The sequence below is a fragment of the Diospyros lotus genome, chromosome 9 (assembly GCF_014633365.1).
Source record: "Diospyros lotus cultivar Yz01 chromosome 9, ASM1463336v1, whole genome shotgun sequence".
In the NCBI taxonomy this organism is placed as follows: Eukaryota; Viridiplantae; Streptophyta; class Magnoliopsida; order Ericales; family Ebenaceae; genus Diospyros; species Diospyros lotus.
In genome coordinates this window covers 31,776,408-31,800,695 of record NC_068346.1, presented here as the reverse complement: position 1 = coordinate 31,800,695, position 24,288 = coordinate 31,776,408, and the positions used below count along the sequence as shown (strand labels likewise).

The window sequence follows — 24,288 nt, the reverse complement described above, 5'->3', positions numbered from 1 at the left end:
CCTGTTGTCTCCATTGAGGGTTATCGATACTAAATTGTTTTTGTTGATACCTATACCCGATATTCGTGGCTTTATCCTTTAAAGTTGAAGTCTGATGCCCTCCAAACTTTCATTAATTTTCATAAACTTGCTGAGTTGCAGTATAGTTTTAAATTGAAAGCTCTTCATACTAATAATGGAGGTGAATTTAAAGCCTTTTTACCCTATCTACGTTCCTATTCGTGTCCTCACACACCTTAATAGAGTGGCGTTGCTAAAAGAAAGTATCGTCACATTGCTGAAATGGGTCTAACCTTACTTGCTCATGCTCACATACCTTTGTCTTTTTGGGTTTTTGCCTTCCAAACTGTTGTCTATCTCATTAACCTTTTGCCCTCTATTGTTCTTCATTTTCATTGTCCATTTGAGCTGCTTTATCACAAACAGCCTAACTATCTTGCTCTTCAACTCTTTTGCTGCACATGTTTTCCTTATCTTAGACCTTACAATAAACACAAATTCGACTTTCATTTTTCTAAGTGTGTTTTTATTGGATATAGTCATGATCATGTGGGTTATAAATGTTTACATCCATCGGGCATAATTTATATTTCTAGATATGTTCACTTTAATCTTGATGAGTTTCCCTATCCTTCTTTGTTTCAGTCGCTTGGGAAACCTTCATCTATGCCTCTTCCTTTTGGACCGTCAACTACACTCTTTCATCCTCTTCCTTCATTTTCCTCTAGTGTTCCTCGAGTGTCTCAGTCAGTTGTTTCTCCTTTATCAAATTCTGATCCTGTAATCTCAGCAGACAACTCTCCTGTGTCCTTTTCGTCCTCTAGTTCTTCTTCAGATCATTCTTCAGTTCAGCTTTCTCAACCTCCTCGTATACCTAAATATCGACTTCCTCCTGCACCATCTGTTCATCCCATGCTTACTTGTTCTCAAGCTAGGCAGTCTTCGGTTTCTTCTCCTCATGTTCTTTTTACTTCTGTAGAACCTAGTACAATTCATGAAGCTCTCCTAGATTCTCACTGGACTAAAGCTATGCAAGAGGAATTTACTGCTTTGCAGTCCAATCACACCTGGGATTTAGTACCATTCTCCTTTGATATGAATCTCATCGGGTGCAAATGGGTTTTTCGTGTTAAGTATAAATCTGATGGCTCCATTCTTAGATACAAGGCTCGGTTGATTGCTAAAGGTTTCTTACAAACACTGGGTATTGATTATGGAGAGACTTTTAGTCCAGTTGTTAAGGCTCCCACCATCCGTGTTCTCTTTTCTCTGGCTGTCAGTTTTGGGTGGCATATTCAGCAAGTTGATATCAACAATGCCTTCTTAAATGGAGACTTGACCGAGGATGTTTACATGACCCAACCAGAAAGTTTTACTGATTCTCAGTTTCCTTCTTATGTTTGTAAGCTTCGAAAATCTCTTTATGGCCTCAAGCAAGCTCCAAGAGCTTGGTATATTAAGTTGTGGCAGGCTTTATATGGTTGGGGTTTTGTTCGGTCTGTATCTGATGCATCTTTGTTCATCAAATGGACTGCTAAGGCAGTATTATTTCTTTTGGTGTATGTAGATGACATTCTTGTCACTGGCTCAGATTCCTCTACTCTTAAAGACTGTATTCATGATTTAGATACTTACTTTGCCCTCAAAACACTAGGGTCAGTTAACTATTTTCTTGGTTTTGAAGTGTTTTGGAATGAGAGACTGGGTTGTATCTCACTCAGTCTAAGTATACATTGGATTTGTTGCATAAAGCTGGTATGCAGGATTGCAAACCATGTGAAACACCAATGGTTTTGGGGACTTCTTTTACTGATGAAGGTGCTGATTTCTTGGATCCTTCTCTCTATGGAACCATTATTGGTTCTCTTCAATACTTGACCTATATCAGGCCTGATATCTCTTTTGTGGTAAACCAGTTTAGTTAATTTCTATCTGCTCCTAAAGAGCAGCACTGGACAGCTTGTAAGCGTTTGCTTCACTATTTGAAAGGTTCCATTGGTTTAGGGCTGTTGTTTACACTTGCTCCTTCTGATTTGACTCTAACAGTGTACACAGATGCAGACCATGTTGGCTGCAAACTAACCAGAAAATCAACCAGTGGTGTTTGTGTTTTTCTTGGTTCTAATTTGCTGGTTTGGAGTTCAAGGAAACAGTCCGTTGTCGCTCGTTCAGTAGGAGAAGCCAAGTATCGTGCCATGGCCCAAGGTATTACAGAAGTTATGTGGTTACAGTCCTTGTTTACTGAGTTAGGGTATTCTTTATCCCAAGTTCCTGTCCTATGGTGTGACAACCTAGCAACAAAAAGTATAGCCGAGAATCCAGTATTCCATTCTCGTACAAAGCATATTGAAATTGACGTTCATTTTGTTAGGGAAAAAGTGGAGAATGGTGAAATTGATATCCGGTATGTGCCTACTATGTATCAGGTTGTAGATATTTTTACTAAAGGTTTGTCAAGGGACAGGTTTTCTTTTCTCTGTAGTAAGCTTGGGCTTCGATTCTCTCCTGTTCATACCACTAAATTGAGGGGGAATGTTGAAGGAGTCAAGCCTTGTCAAGCCTTGTTGACTAGAGGTTTATATTGAGGTGAAATGTTAAAGGAATTAAGTTGTATTCTGCTCCTTAGTTTGTATACGTTCGCTTTCTGTTGTAATTTGTATCAGTTAGCTTCTTGTTTGTATCCTAAGCCTATCATATAAATAGGCTTATTATTTCTATTTTTAATAACAGTTGGACGAGACATTATTTTGCATTCTCTTTTCTTCTCTCGTTATTTCTCTCGACTCTTTAATCATCATTACACTGAGCACCAAATGTAAAAGGTGCAGAACAAGGTTTACAATTTTCTATTCCAGCTTTGAGTAATAGATCAGGATAAGCTTCAAATCCCAAGAAATAATTGACTGAACCAAGAGTTTGAAGAGCAAAGGTGCTATCATGATATGAATGAAGGACTGAAGAAGTTTAGGATCAGATCTAGTAATAAAAATATCATCCACATATACCAAAACAAGCAAGACTGATGACTGCACCTTTTTGAGGAACAGAAGCATTAGACACTGCATTGTGAATACCTCAAGATTTGAGAGCTGTCTTAAAGTTTGGCATACCAAGCTCTGGGTGCCTGATTTAGACCATAGAGACTTCTTAAGTCTACACACATAAGAAGGCCGTTGAGGATCTTCAAATCCCTTAGGTTGTGACATATAAACTCCTATGTTCAATCTCCATTAAGGAAAGTATTGCTAATATCAATCTGTTGCATATCCTAACCAAAAGTGACTGTGGTTTGATGAAAACTCTTAGCAACCAACTAAGCCTTGTACTTTAGAACAGCACCATCTGGGTTATATTAGATCCAAAATACCCATTTACATCCAATCAGATTCAAGTCAGAAGATTGTGGAACAAGCTCCCAGGTTCCATTATTCTGTAAAGCAGCACATTCTTCTTGCATAGCCTTAAGCCACATAAGGTCTAATAAAGCAGCTTTAACTGAACGAGGTTCTAGTTCATTCACTAAGGCAAGTGGCGATGCAGATATAGGTTGAGGAACAGTAAAAAGAGTAGCTTACTCTTTGACCAAGTGATCATAGGATGAATAGGTCTAGAGTAGGTTGTAATGTAGGCTGAGATGAAGAAGGAAGTATACTCTGTGGCTGCTGAGAAGAGATAAAGGTCTCTTGGTAAGAACAAGAAGTACCTGGAGACTATGGCTACAGATGCATAAGGAGATGAAAAAGACTGAAGATAGGAAATAGGTAAACTAGAATAGAAATTGAAGGAACAGGAGATGATAAAAATAAGACTTTATAAGGAAAAAAAATTCAGACACATTAAAAATACCATGTCTGGATATATATACCTTTCCTGAAGGAAGTAGACACTTAAACCCAGCATGTATTTGACTATATTCAATGAAAATACATTTAGAGGAATAAAAATCAAACTTATGGTGATTATAAGATCTTAGGTAAGGAAAGCAAGCACAACCAAAGGGCTGAAGAGATGAATAATCTGGTTGCTTGTGATAAAGCATCTCAAAAGGAGGAGAAAATTTTAGAGCTGAAGGTAATAGATTGATAAGAAAAACTGCAGTTTGAAATGCTTCCACACAAAAGTTCAAAGGCATACAACATAGGTTGAATAACATGTTGCTGAAAAATAAGGAAGAAACACCTTAAATTCACCACCATTATCGGATTGAAAGGATTTTAGTTTGGTGTTATACTACAAGTTTATGAAACCTAATAAGAGTAAAAGGGCTTCAGACTGCAACTTCAAAGGATATAGCAAGTATACCTAGTATAGGCATCGACAAAGATAATATAAAATTTAAATTCGTCAGTAGCAAGATGAGGAGCTGGTCCCCAAAGATTAGCATAGACAAATTCAAGAGGCTGTTTGGCTTTAATTTCATAATCATTAAAAGGTAGCAGATGTAATTTGCCAAAGTTACATGAATCATAAAAAAGAAAGAGATGAATGAGAACAGGAAACGTTCATTTTATTCAATATCATCTAAAGTACAAAAAAAATTTGAATGATCCAACTTTGTATGTCGAAGGTCTGATAAAGTTTTATTTTGAACTGTACTAGCTGTGAAAGCACTGGCATTGCAAAGCTTTGAGCCAGAATTCAACTTTATAGAAAAAGGCTGTACGCCTGAATACAATTGTGGAAGCAAGAGAGAGTCTTCAGTGGTAGAAACTGAGGCCAAACTGGAATGAGAAAATAGAATGGGATTTGAAAGTAAGGATGAACTTCTAAAAGATGCAGGTGCAAGTTGATAAAAGTCCATCCCTAAGTTGACCTACGAGTAGCACAATTCATGTTTCCTTGTCCTTAATCAAACAAGGATCAACATGAAACTCAGCAATAACAGTATTTTCTTTTGTAAGTTTAGAAACACTGATTAGACTCTTAGTCATTGCTGGAACATGTAAGACATTGGGTCAAGAAAGAGTGGAGGTCTCTTTCCACTTGGAAGATTCTTCCTCAGGGTGAACAGTCATTTCAATCTTTTTCTTCCATGAAAGAAAAATCTGTCAATAAATGATGAACTCCTGGATCAATTTTTATTTTTCTTCCGGAGTGAAAAGGACATCTGACCCAAGGTTTTTTACTTCACTCCGGTTTGATGGAATTGAATCCAGTGCTAGGGACAGTTAATGCTCAATCAAGTCCGAAGGTTCCGGCCGGTAAATCGGAGATGGATGACCACAGTCCTGACCTTACCAGCACCGGAGGTGTACTAAATGAAATCCACACTTTGACACCTGAGATTTCTAGCTCATAGTTCAATTGGACATGTAGCTTATATTCGTATTGGTTTCTCACAGTAAAAAGGGAGCAAGAAAAAAGATGAGACTTACTAAGCCAGAAAGGGGCAGTGCTTCTCTGTTCGCTAGGCTTTTGCACTAGAAGAGGCAAGAATCACCAAACCAGCGCCTGCTCCTCCTTCAGGAGGAGGAGAAGCGGGGCTTACTCAGCCACTGAAGTCGTGGTCTCAGATCGAAAACCAAGCGGGATCAAAACTAGCCAGAGGCAAGTCATCACTAGCAATCCTAAGTAGTGCTATTCTGTCTTCTGCCGGCTAGTTTAGTTTGTGTAGGTAAATGACTAAAACCAACATGTGTAAAATAGGTAACTTCTTACCATTTCCAACAACAGCTTTTTCAGTGCCTTGATACTGAGAATGAAGAGTTTGATTGTTGAGATTTGAGGTGATGTGCTTTGTTTCACCAGAATCAACAAACCAGGATGAGTCATTTAGGGTTTCAGGAGAGGCAAAGAAGGCTTCAGGTGTGCCAGAAAAGTGTGAATATCGAACCAAACTTGTCCCAGGTAAAGACACTCCAGTTGAACCACCAGTAGCTGTTAAATATGCTTATGATGTCTGAACAGCAGATTTACCAAAACTGGTAAAATTTGCATGCTGAAAGTTTCTATCAAATTGATGAACATCTATCAGCAAAATGGCCTGGTTTACCACACAGCTGACAATAAAACTTTCTTGAACCAGATCTACCTCTTCCTCTACCTCCTCATTGTTAAAGCCACCTCTTGTATTATTATTGACATTTCGTGACCAATTAGAAGGAATGTTGACTAAAATATTTCTATCAAAAGAATTAGCCAAATTCTGTATACTCAATCTTTGTTCATGCATAAGTAACAAGTATTAAATCTTTTCTAGCATTAATTATCTCATCCATTTGATATGTGATGACAGAGACAACTCTCATAATCTAAATCTAACCCACTGATAACAGCCAATAGGAAGTCTTTATCAGACAGGTTTACCAATAGCAGTAAGAACATGTCCAATTGTCTTAATCTTCAGGATATACTCACTTAGTAACATAGAACCTTTCTTAGTTGATCTAGGAAGTTGCTTTAGTTGAAAAGACTTGGCTATGGTTTGTTGTGAGTATAGGTTTTTGATGTTGAATAGGTGAAGCATCAAACGGTGCCATTTGGACTAGGAGATAGGAAGGCCACGTGTGGCAACCGTAGGCTGCCTTGTGACGCCTGCAGGATGGCCACACGCGGCAACCATCCCCTTGCTCCATCAGACGCCCGATTGCCATTTCGTTGGAATATTGATTGTGTTGCACAATTTAATCTCGGCCATTCATCCTATCTTTATGAGGCTCCATCTTAGCCGTCCATAATTGCTATTTATCTCTCGTCTCGGGATTTGAAGCTACACACGAGAAAAAGGGAAAAGGGAGAGGGTGTCTTCTTCGACCAAGGGTTTTGGGGGTTTTCTCTGTTTTTCTGTAAATGCTCTGTATATGCTTCTTTTCTTGTTCTCTAGTTCGATAGGTATAAGCCTCTAATATGTATTTGTGATTATTGGGCAATTTTGTTAGTGAACCAGTGATGTACAGAGAGTGTTTGTGAGCCATTTTCGAGAGTGTAATCTCCGTTTATCATATAGTGTAGTGAACTCTTCTCACTGGAGCTCAACGTGGACGTAACTCTGATTTGGGGTGAACCACGGTAAATCCTTGGCCTCTCCTTTATTTTTTCGGTTTACGTTTATATTTCTTGTGTGTTTGTTTATGCTTCTAGCCATCAAAGGCATTTCAGATAATCTATGATTGTTTTTATTCTGATATATGTTTTGAGTCATCTGCTATCCGTAACAATGGTATCAAAGCATGGTTATTAAGATCATCTCTTAGGGTTACAAAGTTCAATCAGAAATTGGTCGATTCAAATCTAGGGTTTCGCCTGTTTGTGTGGTCTAGGGTTTTTCTGAGAGTCTTTGTCAGCGGGTGTTTGTTGTGTGTGTCTCAGTTAGAGTCTAGAGTCTCTTAGGTTACCTTCGTGCAAGGCGAAGATGGCGTCTACTCGATTTGAAATCGAAACATTTGATGGCAAAGATGATTTTGAAAGCTGGAAAAAAAAAGGAGTGTTTCTCTCTCATCATAAGGTGTTGATAGCACTCGAACTGGATGATTGAAAATGGTCTGTAGATCAACTTGCTAGGATCAATGAGATCAGAGAGGAGGTTCTTAATCTGATATTCCTCCATTTGGGTGACAGTGTAATCTAAAAGGTAGACGGTATCTCCAACCCTCTTGACCTTTGGAATAAACTTGATTCTCTATTTTCTATTATGACTGCACCTAATTTAGTTTATTTGAAAGGTAGTTTATTTGAAAGGCATGCTGTTTAATTTTAAGATGAATACCTCTAAGTCTATGGATGAAAACATTGATGAATTTACTAGACTTGCATTGTTCTTAAGAGGTACTAATTAAGCATTAGGCAACACCAGTGAAGCTATGATTCTGTTGAATTCTTTACCTGATGACTATGATGTTAAGCATACTTCATGATATACTAGTATTGTACCTAGTTTGGATCTTGTAATTTCTGGCATTAAGGCTAGAGAATTGGAATTAAGCACATCTAAGAAATCGGGCAATAACATGTTTGTTAAGGATAAAAATGATAAAAGACATAATATAGGGAATACTGATCAATTTGGTGGGTCAGGGCTAAAGGGTAAAAAGAAAGAAAAGAAGTGAAAGCAAAAATGGAAATGTTATCACTGTGGAAAGGAGGGGTATATTAAAAAATAATGCTATGATTTCATCATAAAACAAAAACAAGGGGGGAATGTGACCACAACTGCTAATAACTCAAATTGTTTGGCTGAAATGCTTAATGTGTCTAATTTCTCTGTTGACAATAAATGGATTATGGACTCTAGTTGTTCATTTCATATGTGTCCTAACATTGATTGGTTTCAAAATTTTAATAACAAAGAAAATGGAACTATTTATATGGGTAACAACCATTTTTGTAGTGTTCAAGGTATTAGTGACATCACTCAAACTGGATGATAATAAAACAAGAACTCTCACTGATGTAAGATATGTACCTAGTTTGAAAAAAAACTAGATCTCTCTTGGTACCTTAGATGAGTTAGGATTTTCTTATAGAGCAGAAAATGGTTTTTATGCATAGGAAATGATTTAATCTTAACTGGTGCTAAGAAAAATGGTTTATATGTTTTGAATGGTTGTTATCATCCCTCCATCAACATGCATTCTATCTGCATTATTAATACTGATAAAACAGAACTATAACACTTGAGGCTCGGTCATATGAGCCTGAAAGGTCTACAAGCACTGTCAAACCAAGGCTATCTTGGATCAGTGTCTGTAGGGTCCCTTGATTTCTGTGAACCATGAGTTCTGGGCAAGCAACACAAGCTAAGCTTCCATAGAACTCTCCTAGCAAAGGCATGCCTAGAATACCTGCATGCAGACCTGTGGGGACCTTCTTAGGTTCCTACTCATGGTGGTAAAAAGTATTTCCTATCTATTGTAGATGACTTTACTAGGAAAGTTTGGGTGTTTCTACTAAAAACTAAAGATCAGACTTTACAAAAATTCAAAACTTGGAAGAGCATAGTAGAAAATCAAGCTGATAGGAAAATTAAAATTCTAAGAACAGACAATGGTTTAGAGTTCTGCAGCAGAGAGTTTGATAAATTATGTAACACTCAAGGTATACTTAGGCACAAAACAGTTAGGAATGGACCCCAACAAAATGGGATAGCTAAAAGAATGAATCAAACCCTACTTGAAAAAGTTAGGTGCCTTCTATTCACTTCTAATATGCCTAAGTCCTTTTGGGGTGAGGCTCTCTCAACTGGTGCTCACCTAGTAAATAGAAGCCCTTCAACAGCATTAAATCTTAAATGCCCTGAAGAAAAATGGGCCGGTAAAAAATTAAATCTAAATTACCTAAGAGTGTTTGGTTGTGAAGCTTATGCTCACAAATCTGAAGGAAAATTAGAACCTAGGTCCACAAAGTGTGTGTTTGTTGGTTACCAAGAAGAGACCAAAGGCTATAGACTATGGGAGAGACAATCAAGTGGAGTTAAAATACTTATCAGTAGAGATGTCATATTCAATGAAGCCATTTTCCCGTGTAAATCACTAAATATAGAAGAAACCAACACACTGAAAAAACCAAATTGTGTCATTTTAGGAGGCTCTCAAATTGAGGTGGAGTAACCTACAGGAAGTAACAACCTGCCAGCTGCTCCTACCTCATTAGATCCTAACCAAGGAGTTCCCTTACCTATGTCCAATGAGGATCATACCTTTGATCATGATGATGATCAACAGGAACAAGGCGATGACCCTGAGATTAAGGTGGAGCATCATAACTCACCTCAAAATCTCAGTGACTACCAATTAGCCTGTGACAGAAGCAGGAGGGTTATAAGACCTCCTACTAGGTATGTTTATTCAGATTTGGTTTATTGTGCATTAGTTGCAAGGATAGAATTAAGAAACAGTGAGCCATCCACATATGAGGAGGCTATCAGCTCCAAAGAATGTAACAAGTGGCAATAGGCCATGGACGAGGAAATGACATCTCTCATGGAAAATGCTACCTGGAAATTGGTCCCTCGACCTGAGAAGTAAAAACTAATCCAATGCAAATGGTTGTACAAGCTAAAGGAAGGTATGTCTCCCACTGACCCAATTAGATATAAAGCTAGATTAGTGGCTAAGGGGTTTATACAAAGGGAGGGTATAGACTATAATGAAATTTTCTCACTTTTAGTTAAGTTTAAAACAATCCGCATGATGCTTGCTGTTGTTGTTCAATTTGATTTAGAATTAGAACAATTAGATGTTAAAACAACATTCATGCATGGTGACCTTGAAGAACAAATTTATATGGTTCAACCAACTGAATATATTGACCTTGTTAAGCTTGAGCATACATGTTTGTTGAAAAAATCTTTATATGGCTTAAAACAATCCCCAAGAGAATGGTATAAAAAAATTGACAGCTTTGTCCTAAGGATTGGTTTTATTAGGAGTCAATATGATAATTGTTTTTATTTTATGCTCTCTAATGTTCCTATTTATCTATTGTTATAGGTAGATGATATTTTGATAATTAGCAAGTCTAAGTCAAAAATCAATGAATTAAAAATCAATCCTAAATACAAACTTTGATATGAAAGACTTAGGACTTGCTAAGAAAATTTTAGGAATGACAACAGAGAGAGATAGAAGTAAATTCAGCTTAAAAATTCATCAACATGACTATCTAGTAATAGTTGTTCACAAATTTGGCATGCATAACTGCAAGCCTGTAAGTGTTCCCTTAGCTGGACATTTTCTTCTGACTAAATCTTAACACCCTACATCTAACTCAGAAATTGTTAAAATGGAAAATATCCCATATGCTAATGCAATTGAAACCATTATGTACTCAATGATTAGTACTAGGTATGATTTTGCATATGCAATTTCCTCACTCAGTAGATTCATGTCAAACCCTGGGAAACCACATTGGGATGCACTAAAATATTTGCTAAGATATATAAATGGTTTTGTAAACATTGGTCTGAGTCATAAGAAGAGATATGATACATTTGATCTTGTTGGTTTCGTAGATTCTGATTTTGCCGAAGAAAGAGATACAAAGAGGTCTACAACTACCCTCTTTTTCATCTTAGGTGGAAACTGCATCAGCTGAAAATCACAGTTGCAGCCTCTGGTTGCACTGTCTTCCACTGAGACGAAATACGTGGCTGTGACTGATGCCTTCAAAGAGGTCGTATGGCTTCAAGGCCTTTTAAAAGAGATCCACTTGCTTCAAAGCAAAGTGGTGGTATTCTCAAACAATTAAAGTGCCACTCACCTGTCTAAGAATCCGATGTACCATGAACGAACAAAACATGTGGATGTCAGGTATCATTATGTAAGAGATTTGGTAGCTAATGACATTGTGAATATTCAGAAGGTGCCTACAAAAAATAACCCAACAGATATGGGTACAAAGGTGTTGACTGCAACCAAGTTCAAGCATTGCTTGGACTTGTTGCATGTTAGAGTTGGTTGATCAAACAATCAACAAGAGCAGTGAAGGTGAGAATTGAAGCATGCTGCACAAATATGAGAATGTGAGTTCACCTGTAGTTTGATGCTTCAAGGTGGAGATTGATGTTGAATAGGTGAAGCATCAAACGATGTTGTTTGGACTAGGAGATAGAAAGGCCACGTGCAGCAATCGCAGGCTGCCTTGTGGCGCCTGTAGGATGGCCACACACGGCAACCATCCCCTTGCTCCATTAGGCGCCCGATTGCCTTTCCGTTGGAATATTGATCGTGTTTCACAATCTAATCTCGACCATTCATCCTATCTTTATGAGGCTCCATCTCAACCGTCCAGAATTTCTATTTATCTCTCGCCTTGAGAATTTGAAGCGACACATGAGAAAAAGGGAAAAAGGGAAAAGGGAAAAGGGAGAGGGTGTTTTCTTCGGCCAAGGGTTTTGGGGGTTTTCTCTGTTTGCTCTGTATATGCTTCTTTTCTTGTTCTCTGGTTTGATAGGTATAAACCTCTAATCTGTATTTGTGATTATTGAAAAATTTTGTTAGTGAACCAGTGATGTACAAAGAGTGTTTGTGAGCCATTTTCGAGGCTGTAATCTCTGTTTATCATATAGTGCAGTGAGGTCTTCTTATCGGAGCTCAACGTGGACGTAGCCCTAATTTGAGGTGAACCATGATAAATCTTTGGCCTCTCCTTTATTCTTTCGGTTTATGTTTATATTCCTTGTGTGTTTGTTTATGCTTCTGGCCATCAAAGGCATTTCAAATAATCTATGATTGTTTTTATTCCGGTATATGTTTTAAGTCATCTGCTATTTGTAATAGTTTTTAAGAATATACCACAACACAATTCACATGATGACTCACAACGAACAACTTGAGCAGCACTTCTTTGCTGATTGTAGAGAATAACCAGCCTAAAAGTAATTGATTTGACCTAAGCCACGCAAGATATCCTTCATTCACCTTCTGATCATCTGGATTTCTGGAATTAGGATCTTGAATATGCTTCACAGGAGGTTTCTCCAATTTTGTGATGAATTGAACTAGGTCAAAGGTTCTAAATTTGGCAAGGATTTGAGCCTCCCAAAAGAGATAGTTATCTGTCTCCAATTTTATTGGATTATAGTTCAAAGATTTTGCAATTGAGGAGAAATCAAATTGCAACTGAGAAATAATAGAAGTTGAATGGAGATGTTGAACTTGAACTTTGTTAATGATTTCTCGCCATTGATGTGAATTGTTACAAACTCGATAGTGACAAAGTATGCAGTTTACTAATCCGGTATGAATTAGAAGGTCAGTAGGGATCTTAGGAGAAGACGAAGCAAGTGAGAGAGAGTTTTGAGAGGGAAGGAAAAAGGAAGAGAAAACAGAGAGGAGTTAATGAAGAGAAAGAATAAGATTTTTTTGATTTTTCATGCCTCTACAAGCTGGGTCTGGAGGGTATATAAGCCTCTAGCATGAGTGCTGCCACAGCAGATCCCATCCCTAATAACTAACTCTTTTGTCTTTTTCTAGGCCCCTTTACACGTGGACCCCTCCTCTAAAATATCCTATCTTCTTACAGCTACCATATTCCCAACGAGTACCATTGCATAAAGTAAATGAAAACATAACAATATAGCATAAAAGGAAAGACCACTAAGACAAATTCGAAGCGGCTGATATCACGCCATTGTCACTGTGTGTGACAATTGCCCCTCCCTCGAACAATTTCTTATCCTCAAGAAATGCTGAGGAGGCTGGCCCTGGGGAATCGCTGAAGGAGACTTGGCAAATATTCCCAGGTGCTGTTTCCCTTGTCTTCGCCCTGCCACTTGACCAGCACCTGAATGAGAGGGACCCCATGGTTATGGATCACTCTTCTATCCAATATTGCTTCTAGTTCTTCCATTCTTTTCTTTTCCTTAGGCAAGGATGGCAGCTCGGGGTTGACATGCTCCCTGCCTGATGACCTTTTTAAGAGAGAAACATGGAAGATGGGATGCATTCGGGATCCTTCAGGGAGTTGCAACTGGTAGGCCACCTTTCCCACCTTAGCTATGATAGTGAACGGGCCAAAATATCGGAGAGTTAGTTTAGTAACCGGTCCTTGAGTAAGAGACTTCAAATGGGGATGCTTCAATCGCAAATAAACCTTCTCCCCAACCTCCAGTTCTCTGTCACTCCTGCTCAGGTCTGCATATTGTTTCATTCTGTTTTGGGCCGAGGCCAATTCCTACTTGAGTTGTCTAAGTACCACCCTCCTTTGCTACAAATATTCTTCCACTGATGCAACTCTAGTCTACCCTCCTATGGCCGATAATATTGGGGGTTTGTAACCGTAATTAGCTTCAAAGGGAGACATTTTAAGGTTGGTGTGGTGGGTAGAGTTGTACCACCACTGGGCCAAAGTAAGCTATCTGTGCCACTGGTTAGGGTGTAGAATACAAATGCACCTAAGATAGGTTTCTAAACTCTGGTTTACCCTCTCCGTTTTCCCATCCGTTTGAGGGTGGTAGATAGTCGACATGTTGAGCTTTATCCCAATTGACCTCATAAGTTCTTGCCACACGATGCTGGTAAATATTATGTTCCTATCTGATATGATCACATTCAGCACCCCATGCAAGGCCACTATTCTGTCCATGAAAGCTCTGGCCACCTCTTGGGCCGTATAGAAGTGAGTCAACCCTATAAAGTGTGCAAATTTAGTAAACCTATCGACCACCACTAGCACACTATCCTTCCCATCTGACTTGGGTAGTCCCTCAAAGAAATCCATGGACACACTAGTCCAAGCTTGGTCAGGTACTGGTAAGGGCCGGAGCAACCTGAGGTAAGCAACATTTTCATACTTGCACCTCTTGCAAGTATCACAAGATAATACAAACTTCTTCATGTCAAACTTTAATTTTGGCTAGTGGAATAGTCGTTTAATCCTTAAGTAGGTGTTTTGGACTCCCAAATGTCCCCCTAAGGGAGACTCATGCAAACTCATGCAGCGACTATAGTATTTTTTTCCTTAGGTCCCCCTTACAGCCTATGACCACTTTGCCTTATAGTCGTAGCATTCCTTCTCTCGAAGTGTAACCCCCAGCCCCTTGTGGTCTCACCGCCACTTCTTGCATGAGATCTTGCACCTATTCATCCCCTTCATAGCTATCCACTACCTCATTACACCAATCCGACACTACTATAGTAATGGCTGCCAAGTTTCCATCTTCATAACATCTTGAGAGGACGTCTGCTGCCACATTCTCCTTGCCCTTCCAATATTGTATTGAATAGTCTAACCCCATTAACTTAGCCATCCCCTTCTTTTGTAGTTGAGTTTGCAATTTTTGTTGCAGTAAGAATTTCAAGCTCTCATGATTTGTTTGGATTATAAATTTACCCCCCCCCCCCTCTAAATAATGACGCCATCTATCCACTACCATTAGAACAACTAAAAATTCTTTCTCATATATACTTAGGCCTCCATGTCTCCCACTTAGAGCTCAACTTAAGAAGGCTAAGGGTCTTCCTTTCTGGGATAGTACTGCTCCAATACCATTGTCACAAACATCTGTTTCTACTACAAACAGTTGGCCAAAATCAGGTAACCCCAAAACTGGAACCTCACTCATTGCCCTTTTCAAAGGTTGTCTTGGCTTCCTGCTCCCAATTGAAGCCCCCTCTCTTCAAGAGTTCGGTTAGAGGTTTGCTTATAGTTCCGTACCCTTTGACAAATCGCCAATAATAACCGATTAGCTCAAGGAACCCTCTCAAGGCCCTCACGGTTGTGGATTTGGGCCAGGCCAACATGGTGTCCACTTTTTTAAGGTTGGTGCTAACCCCTACCCCAGAAATTAAATGCCCCAAATACTCCACTTGATTCTGCCCAAATGCACACTTTGACCTTTTGATGAAAAGTTGGTTAGCTCTAAGGACCTCCAGGGTGGTTTTGAGGTGAGATATATGTCGGTCCAAGGTGGGACTATATACCAAGATGTCATCAAAGAATACTAGGACAAATTTCCTTAGGTAAGGCTCAAAAATTAGGTTCATGAGGGACTGAAATGTTTTCATTTTCAATTTTTTTTTAAAAAATTGGAAAAATCACAAACAGAAAGGTGTTTCCACAATTTCCATTTCATTTTCATCTTACTGCCTTCCCCTCCCCAAGATCACTAGAGGAGTTACTGAATTCCCATTGACCCATATAGGAGTCATTGACAACTCCCAGAGAGTTGCTGAAGTCCAGCGATTCTGTTCTCTGTTGGAGAGTCGAGGCAAAAGAAGAAAGAAAACAAAGAAACAAAAAAGCAGAAGGCAAAACCCAAAATGCTTATTGAACAACATGTTAAGCTATAAACGAAAATTGAACACAAAAGAAAAATCAAAATAAAAAAATTAACTGAAAAATCGAAAGCCCTGTTCCCCCTGCCACCCTACAACTGGCGCTTCCCTTTTGAAGTGTCATAAAACTGACAAAGTGGGAGTTTTATACATAACAGCACAACATTCCTAGCAATCCCTTTGGGAGTCAAATAAAGAAAACCCATGAATTATCAAATATGCTACAGCTTGAGTTATAGAACACAAGATGGTTTGAAGAATTTCTGGCAGCTATACACATGCTCGCGCACACACAGAGTCAGAAGAAACAAAATAGATAAAAAAAAGACTAGAAATGGAGAAACAATACAAGTACTGAACAAACAGATTGAATTAGTGCCAACATACCATTTTGCCATTTTTACTGTGGAAGTATAATGATTGACTATTCCAACTCCCGCAGACCTCAATACGAGCTTCACTGCCATGCAAGAATGCTTCATCTGTAGATGAATCTGAAGGAAGCAAACTTGACAGAACCAAAGTAGTACTGAAACATTTCTGCCAGCACTGTCCACCAGTTAGGGCGAGGACAGATCCATAGGTATGGACATCAGCTTTCAGTGTCTCCAAGCAAACCAGATAAGTGGGTGGGGCCAAATCAAAATATTTGCAGGTATTTCTTGCACCATTAAAATTTCCTATGTCGGTTGATAGCCCAACTAGACAATCTGCAGAAGAAAGTGGTTGCAAAGTCAATTAAAAACAATAAAATTCAAGTTTCCAAAGTTTGTACAGATTTTCAGCAAGTATTCGTACCAGTACTATCAAAATTTTTAAGCTTCATACTTCTGCTGCTGTAATCTTTGGCATGCTGCCTTAAACACTCATCATTATTGCATTTTCCTCGGAGTTCAAACATACAAAGCGGCCAAAATGGATCAATTGCAAGATTGCAGGAGTAACAGCCAAGTTTCTCAGCAAACATATTCAGTGAAGTCTCATCCAATGAGTTTGAACTCAAAATGCTGGGTTGAATTGCAGCACAGGTACCACTATTTTCCTTGCCATTGCAAATATCATAATTGTGATTTTTTTTATTTCTACCCTGTAATGCAACTAAGCTGATTGTTTCCACAACCTTCAGGTGACCAAATGCACTCCCAAGAATGGAACATGAAAAGGTAGCAGATCTTGATGATTGGTCAGCTTCTGCGGAAATACAGCTATCCACAAGATCAGCAGTAGGGGATGCATATGTAGAAGAAAAGTTCTCAACATGGCCCTCATTGTCAATATGAACAGGAAGCTCAGACATGCTTTTTGCCCCACCATTACCTAATTTTTTCAACAAAACACACAACAATGAAAAAAGACCGACTAGCTTTTTAATCATCAAAAAATCAAGTCATTGAAACTAACAAGAAGACGGGCAATTATTTTTCATTGTGAAATGGCACAATGTAGAGATCACAATACCAAAACTAAATACGACGCTATAATCAGAACATCACATTAAATGTCAGAGCTGATAACACCACCATCCACCCTAAATCCAATATAAAACATCATGGCAGGACCACAAATCTACTGACCAGAAATCCACAAAGCTTTAAAATAAAAGTGCAATTACAACAAAATCAGAGTCATGCCCTGATCATGCCCGTAAATTACAAACTGCACCACCATACCCCATGATGGCTTGCAAACCACATGGTAACACAGATGCCAAGTGCCAAGGCACCTATGAAGACACAAGACAAATGCTGAAATGTTAGCTTCAAGGTGCATGTTTAAGGAGATAGCTTTGCTCTCTCGAGTAGGACATGCTTCCTTATGTGTTCACATGCCAACTTATGACCACTTATTTAGCCATCAAGGTAGTGGAAGAACCCACACATATTTTGTCTTACAACTTGAAATCCCAATAGAGCTTGAAGTAGAGGATTTTGATGGTGCTTCACACAACTTAGTATAAGAAATATTTTCATTTTATTTTCCAAGGACCAATATGGTTACTCAACTGGGCAGAAACTGCTTCCGTGTGTGAAAGGAAGTGTTACTTGAAGCAAGCTGTGCTTTGCTTCTTATTATTTTCTCCTCTTCTAATTATATTGTTTTCTGTGAATGTTGGTAGTCCTAGCTAGCTTAATTTCTTACTGCTATGTGCGACTTATGTTAGCGCATTTTCATTTCAGCTGCTGAGTATATAGGCAAACTCCGCCTGGGGATGTTATTCACTGTCGGTCCCAAGCCCGAATAAAGAAGGAGGGTTGTGTTAGGTAGCCGACAGCCAACGTAAAACTTAGTCAGATCCAAATCATGAACTCTAGACAAATTATGAAAAATCGTTTGAGCGTGGGCATAACCCTTCATAGCGACGCGCTACACTGCCCCCGTGTAGTGACAAGTGAGCTAGGGCCGCTGCATCGGCGCTCGGATATAGTGATAAATGAGCAAGGGTTCCCGCATTTGCCTGGACGGATGTGGGTAAAGAAGCTAGTCCAAATCAAAATCAAAACCAAAATCAAAATCAAAATCAAAACCAAAACCAAAATCAAAATCAAAATCAAAAACAAAATCAAATTCAAAGTCAAGGCCAAAAACAAAATCAAATCCAAAGTCAAGGCCAAAAACAAAATCATAGATTAAGGATTGGGTCATGGAACATAGAAACATTAACAGGCAAAGCTATGGAAGTGGTGGATGTGATGATTAGGAGAAAAATTAATATTATGTGCCTTCAAGAGACGAGATAGGTAGGGAAAAAAGCAAAAACTTTATCAGAAGCTGGATATAAAATATGGTATACAGGAACTGATCGAGCGAAAAATGGAGTGGGGATTATTATGGATAAAAGCTTAATAGATGAGGTAGTGAATGTAAAGAGAATAGGGGATAGGATTATTATGGTGAAGATTAGTCTAGGAAGAATGACTATGAATATCTTTAGTATATATGCACCACAAGCGGGGTTAGGTGATGAGATAAAAGCAAAATTCTGGGAGGACCTAGAGGGACTCATACAAATGATACCAAGAGGAGAGAAAGTGATTATAGGAGGTGACTTAAATGGGCACGTGGGTAGAGACGGAAACGGATATAGAGAGGTACACGGAGGGTATGGATTCGGGAAAATTAATAATGAGGGTAAATCTATCCTAGATTTTGCTATGGCATATGGGCTCATTATAACCAATACTAGGTTCAAAAAACGGGACGAACACTTAATCACATATAAAAATATCACCTCAAGCACCCAAATAGATTACTTCCTCGTGAGACAAGAGGATCGGTTATGTTGTAGGAATTGTAAGGTGATACCGGGAGAGTGTTTGACTACTCAACATAGACTTCTAGTACTTGACGTCCAAGTAAGAAATTGGAAGAGAAAAAATCACATAAAACAAAATCCAAGAATCAGGTGGTGGAATTTAAAAGAGGAGAAACAACTAATCTTCAAAGAAAAATTAAGGGGTAGAAGGGAATGGAATGGAGAAAGATAGACAAACCAAATGTGGAAAGAACTGGCTAATGCTCTGAGAAGCATGACAAAGGTAGTCCTTGAAGAGACAAATGGTAGAGCCCCTAACCTTAAGGAGTCTTGGTGGTGGAATGAAGAAGTACAATTGAAAATTAAAAATAAGAAAACTTGCTATAAGGCGGTATATCAATGCAACAATGAAGAAAATCAAAAAAATTATAAAGAAGCAAAAAAGACAGCAAAAAGAGCTGTTAGTGAAGCAAGATAAAAAACATATGATAATCTATATAAACGACTTGATACAAAAGATGGAGAAAGGGATATATATAAATTAGTTAAAGCAAGAGAAAGAAAAATACGGGATTTAAATCAAGTGAAATGCATAAAAGATGACAATCAAAATGTTTTAATAAATGAGGGAGCGATTAAGGAGAGATGGAAGGAGTATTTCACAAAATTATTCAATGATGGTGGTGACACAAGAGTTAGGTTGGGACATCTTAGTAACTCTGAAGGGAATGTGAGCTACACATTCTATCGACGCATAAGTTCAAATGAAATAAGACAGGCATTAAAAAAGATGAAAAATCATAAGGCAGTGGGACCGGATAATATACCAATAGAAGCATGGAAATGCATGGGAGAAGAGGGCATCTCCTGGCTAACGCAACTATTTAACGCCATTCTTAAATAAAAAAAGATGCCAGATGAGTGGAAGAATAGTACTTTGGTTCCTATATACAAGAACAAAGGATATGTTCAAAATTGTGAAAATTATAGAGGAATTAAGTTAATGAGTCATGCCATGAAACTCTGAGAGAGAGTAATAGAGCAGAGGCTCAGAAAGGAAACAAAGGTGTCAGAAAATCAGTTTGGTTTCATGCCTGGTAGGTCAACAATGGAAGCTATATATTTACTAAGGCGTCTAATGGAAAGGTATCGAGATCATCAGAAGTACCTACATATGGTGTTTATAGATCTAGAAAAGGCCTATGATAGGGTCCCTAGAGAAGTATTATGGAGGGTTCTAGTGAAGAAAGGAGTCAAAATAGCCTATATACAAGCCCTTAAGGACATGTATCATGGTGTAGAAACAAGGGTCAGAACATGCGGAGGGGATACTGAACCATTTACAACTACAATAGGACTGCATCAAAGTTCTGCACTAAGTCCATACTTATTTGCCCTAGTAATAGATGAACTCACTAAAGATATTCAGACAGATGTGCCATAGTGTATGCTATTTGCAGACGACATAGTGTTGGTGGATGAAACAAAAAAATGAGTAAACATTAAGCTTGAGTTGTGGAGAAACAATTTAGAATCTAAGGCTGCGTTCTCTTTGCTTTTCAATTTTCAGTTTTGAGTTTTGAATTTATTTTCAGTTTTCTATTTTGATAATCTGATTTTAGAAAATTGAAAACGCGTTCTCTTTGTCATTTTGAAAAACTATTTTTCAAAACAGAAAATTAGAAAACGCGTTGTCTTTGAAATTTTGAAAATATTTTTTTAATGATATTTTATTCAATAAATTTGATTATTAAGTAAATTATAAATATTTAATGTTAATATATTATTAAAAAATATATACATTTTAAAGTTAATGAATTTTGTAATATTTTTTTTCCATTACAATAATAAAATATGAATAAATAAATAAATAGATGTATTTTGAGTTTAGAGTTTGTTTTTGATGAAAACACTCAAAATAACTTTTTGTTGTTTTGAGTTTTCTTTACAATTTTTTTTTTTGTTTTCAAAAATGTATTTTTAAAAACAGCAAAGAGAACGCGTTTTCATTATTTTAGAAAATTGAAAATTAAAAATGACTTGAAAACAGTAAAGAGAACGCAACCTAAGGGATTTAAATTAAGTAGAAAGAAAACAGAATGTGTGGAAAGAGAATTTACTGCCAACTGTGTGGTAAACCAAGCCACTTTGTTGACAAGTGCTATCATGAGTTTGATAGCAACCTTCAGAGGAGTTTTGTGTATAATCAAAATGTTGGATGGCCTCAAATGGTTTCCCAATCAAATACTCAAGCTTATTCAACTTCCCTAAATGGTTCTAATGAGGTCTACATGAATGAGCTAGGTTCTATTTTAGGAACTTCTTATAATCAGTTTTCACAGACTCCTTACAACCATTTTTCACAGCCTATTGATAATGCCTCTCTACCAAAGTCATCTTTCACAGATCCTGTTTGGCTCGTTGATTCTGGAGCTACAAATCATATAACTTCTAATCTTGGAAATCTTTCACTTCATTCGCCTTACAATGGCAATGAATGTGTTTTTGTTGGAAACGGTAAGCAACTGTCAATTTCCCATATAAGAATTGGACATTTGTATGCTCAAACTAAACCTGCTTCTTCTATTTCCTTACCCAATGTCTTACATGTCCCTAACATGAAGAGGAACTTAATCAGTGTGTCTCAACTAACTAGAGAGTATGACCTTGTTGCCGAGTTTAATTCTAGTTCTTGTTTGATTAAGGACAAGAGTACCGGGGCAGTGCTACTCCTAGGACATCTTAAGGATGGGTTGTACCAACTAAGTTCAGCACTTGCTCCTGCTGCTTCATCTTCCTCATCCCAGTCTATTAAGTCTCAGCCTATAGCTTGCAGTACATCTTCTTTGCAAAGTACTTTTTCTTTTGAAAATAAATGTAAGAGACCGTTTCCATTTTGTCATGGATTGTCTCCTGATGTTCAGTTAGCATGTAAAGAACAATTATATCATAGGTGGCATGCCAAGTTAGGGCACCCATCTTCCAATGTACTGCATTTGATTCTTAATAAAATACATTTGCCTTCTTCTTGTTCAAGAGTTATTTTCTGCGATTCTTGTAAAGTTGGCAAGCTTAGACAATTACCTTTTGTTGATTGTCCAATTACAGTCACTAAGCCTCTAGAATTAGTTTACTCTAATTTGTGGGGTTCGTCTCTTGGATTGTCCATTAAAGGATATCAGTATTATATCATATTTGTGGATGCTTATTCACGATATACCTCGCTATACCCATTGAAACTTAAATCAGATGCCCTTTCCATCTTCAAAATCTTCACAAACTTGTTGAAATCCAATTTCAAACGAAGCTTAAGGCTTTACAAACTGATAATGGGGGAGAATTTAAGGTGTTTTTGCATTATCTTCATAATTGTGGGATCTAGCCTCGTTTCACATGTCCTTACACCCATCTAGAGATGGGAAATGGGCCGGGGCGGCCCATGGGCCGGCCCGCCTCATAGCCCGGCCCGTTACTGTAGCAAACGGGATGGGCCGGGCCGACCCGCCTAGCAAAATGAGGGCCGTGGCGGGCTAGCAATATGTGGCCCACGGCCCGGCCCACCAAAATAGCCTGTGGGCCAGCACATCAACTGGCCCGGCCCGGCCCGGCCCGCCTAGGATATAAATGCTTGCATCCATCTGACCTAGTGTATGTTTCTCTACATGTTCAGTTTAATCCTGATGATTTTCCATTCCTATCACTATTTACTTCTAATTCTGTTTCTAAGTCTTGTTCTCCCAGTTTTTCAACTTCATATTTTGAATCGATTCCTTTGTCAACCTCTCTTGGAGTAGCACAACCTGAGTCTTCTTCCTTGTCAAACTCAACTTCTTCTCAGTCCACAAGGTTTCTTTCTCATCAGGTTACTAATTCTCCTATTAATCCTCAACCTGTATTGTCTATACCTCACCCTTGTTCTCAACCTATACAATGTGTTTCTAAATACACAACTCCACCTCAGCCTTCTACTAATCCTATGCTTACTAGGTCCAAGGCCAAACAACTTCAATTGACTTCTCCTCATGCCCTAACCAGTTCCTTAGTTCCTAGTTCTGTACATGAGGCCTTCTTAGACCCAAGATGGGTTAAGGCTATGACAGAGGAGTTTACAACATTAAAACATAATGGTACTTGGGAGCTGGTTCCTTATTCTGATAGTATGAATCTCATTGGATGTAAATGGGTGTATAGAGTTAAGTACAATCCTGATGGATAAGTTCTTAAATTCAAGGCTCAGTTAGTAGCCAAAGGATTTCTTCAAACGCCTGGTGTGGATTATATGCATTTTTGAATGGTGACTTGACAGAGGAGGTATATATGTCTCAGCGTGAGGATTTTGAGGGTAGGAATTCTCCCTCACATGTTTGCTGGTTAAGGAAATCTCTTTATGGCCTTAAACAGGCCCCTAGAGCTTGGTATATCAAGTTGCGAGTTGCTCTTCAGTCATGGAGTTTTGTGAGATCAGTGTCTGATGCATCTCTCTTTATTAAACACGCCTCTCAATTTGTCATGTTCGTCTTGATCTATGTAGATGATATTTTGGTGACTAGCTCAAATTCTCAAGCTATTTCAGATTTTATTCATGATTTGGATAAAAATTTTGCTCTCAAGACTTGGGGTTCTGTGCATTATTTTCTTGGATTTGAAGCTCATCAAACTAACGCTGGAATTTATCTTACTCAGTCCAAATATGCTCAGATTTGTTGACAAAGGCTAGTATGATGGACTGTAAACCCAGTGACACACCTATGAATTCCACTAATTCCTTAGCTGATGAGGGTGAGGTGTTTGATCACCCATCACTTTATCGTACTATCATTGGCTTTAATATTTGACTTATACTAGACCAGATTTGTCATTTGCTGCAAACAAACTTAGTCAATTTTTGTCTTCACCGAAACAACAACACTGGGTGGCTTGTAAATGACTTCTACGATATATCAAGGGTACTTTGAATCTAGGTTTATTCTTTGCACCAGCTCCTATTGATTTACCTTTGGTAGTCTATACAGATGTAGGTCATGTTGGTTGCAAAGTCAGAAGGCGATCTACAAGTGGAATATGTGTTTTTTCCTTAGTTAGAATCTGATTGTTTGGAGCTCTCGGAAGCAAACAGTAGTGGCTAAATCAGTTAGAAAGGCAGAATATAGAGTCATAGCTCAAGGAGTAACTAAAATCTTATGGCTGCAATCTTTGTTTTTGAAGTTGGGTTATAGTTGTGGTTCTACTCCTATAGTGTGGAGTGATAATATGGCTGCAAAGAGTATTGCGGAAAACCCAGTATTCCACTCTCGCACCAAACACATTGAAATTGATGTTCAC

At 38.3% G+C, this 24,288-nt stretch overlaps 1 protein-coding gene across 1 annotated transcript in view; it reads right to left on the bottom strand.

The window, feature by feature from the left end:
• LOC127809565 (uncharacterized) overlaps positions 1-24,288 on the bottom strand; it is an 86,090-nt gene that overhangs the window by 16,105 nt on the left and 45,697 nt on the right. Inside the window, exons 7-8 of the mRNA XM_052348439.1 lie at positions 16,512-17,030; positions 16,101-16,423 (exon numbers count right to left, since the gene is read on the bottom strand). Coding sequence (XP_052204399.1) covers positions 16,101-16,423; positions 16,512-17,030 — 842 coding nt within the window. The remainder of the gene's footprint in view (positions 1-16,100; positions 16,424-16,511; positions 17,031-24,288) is intronic.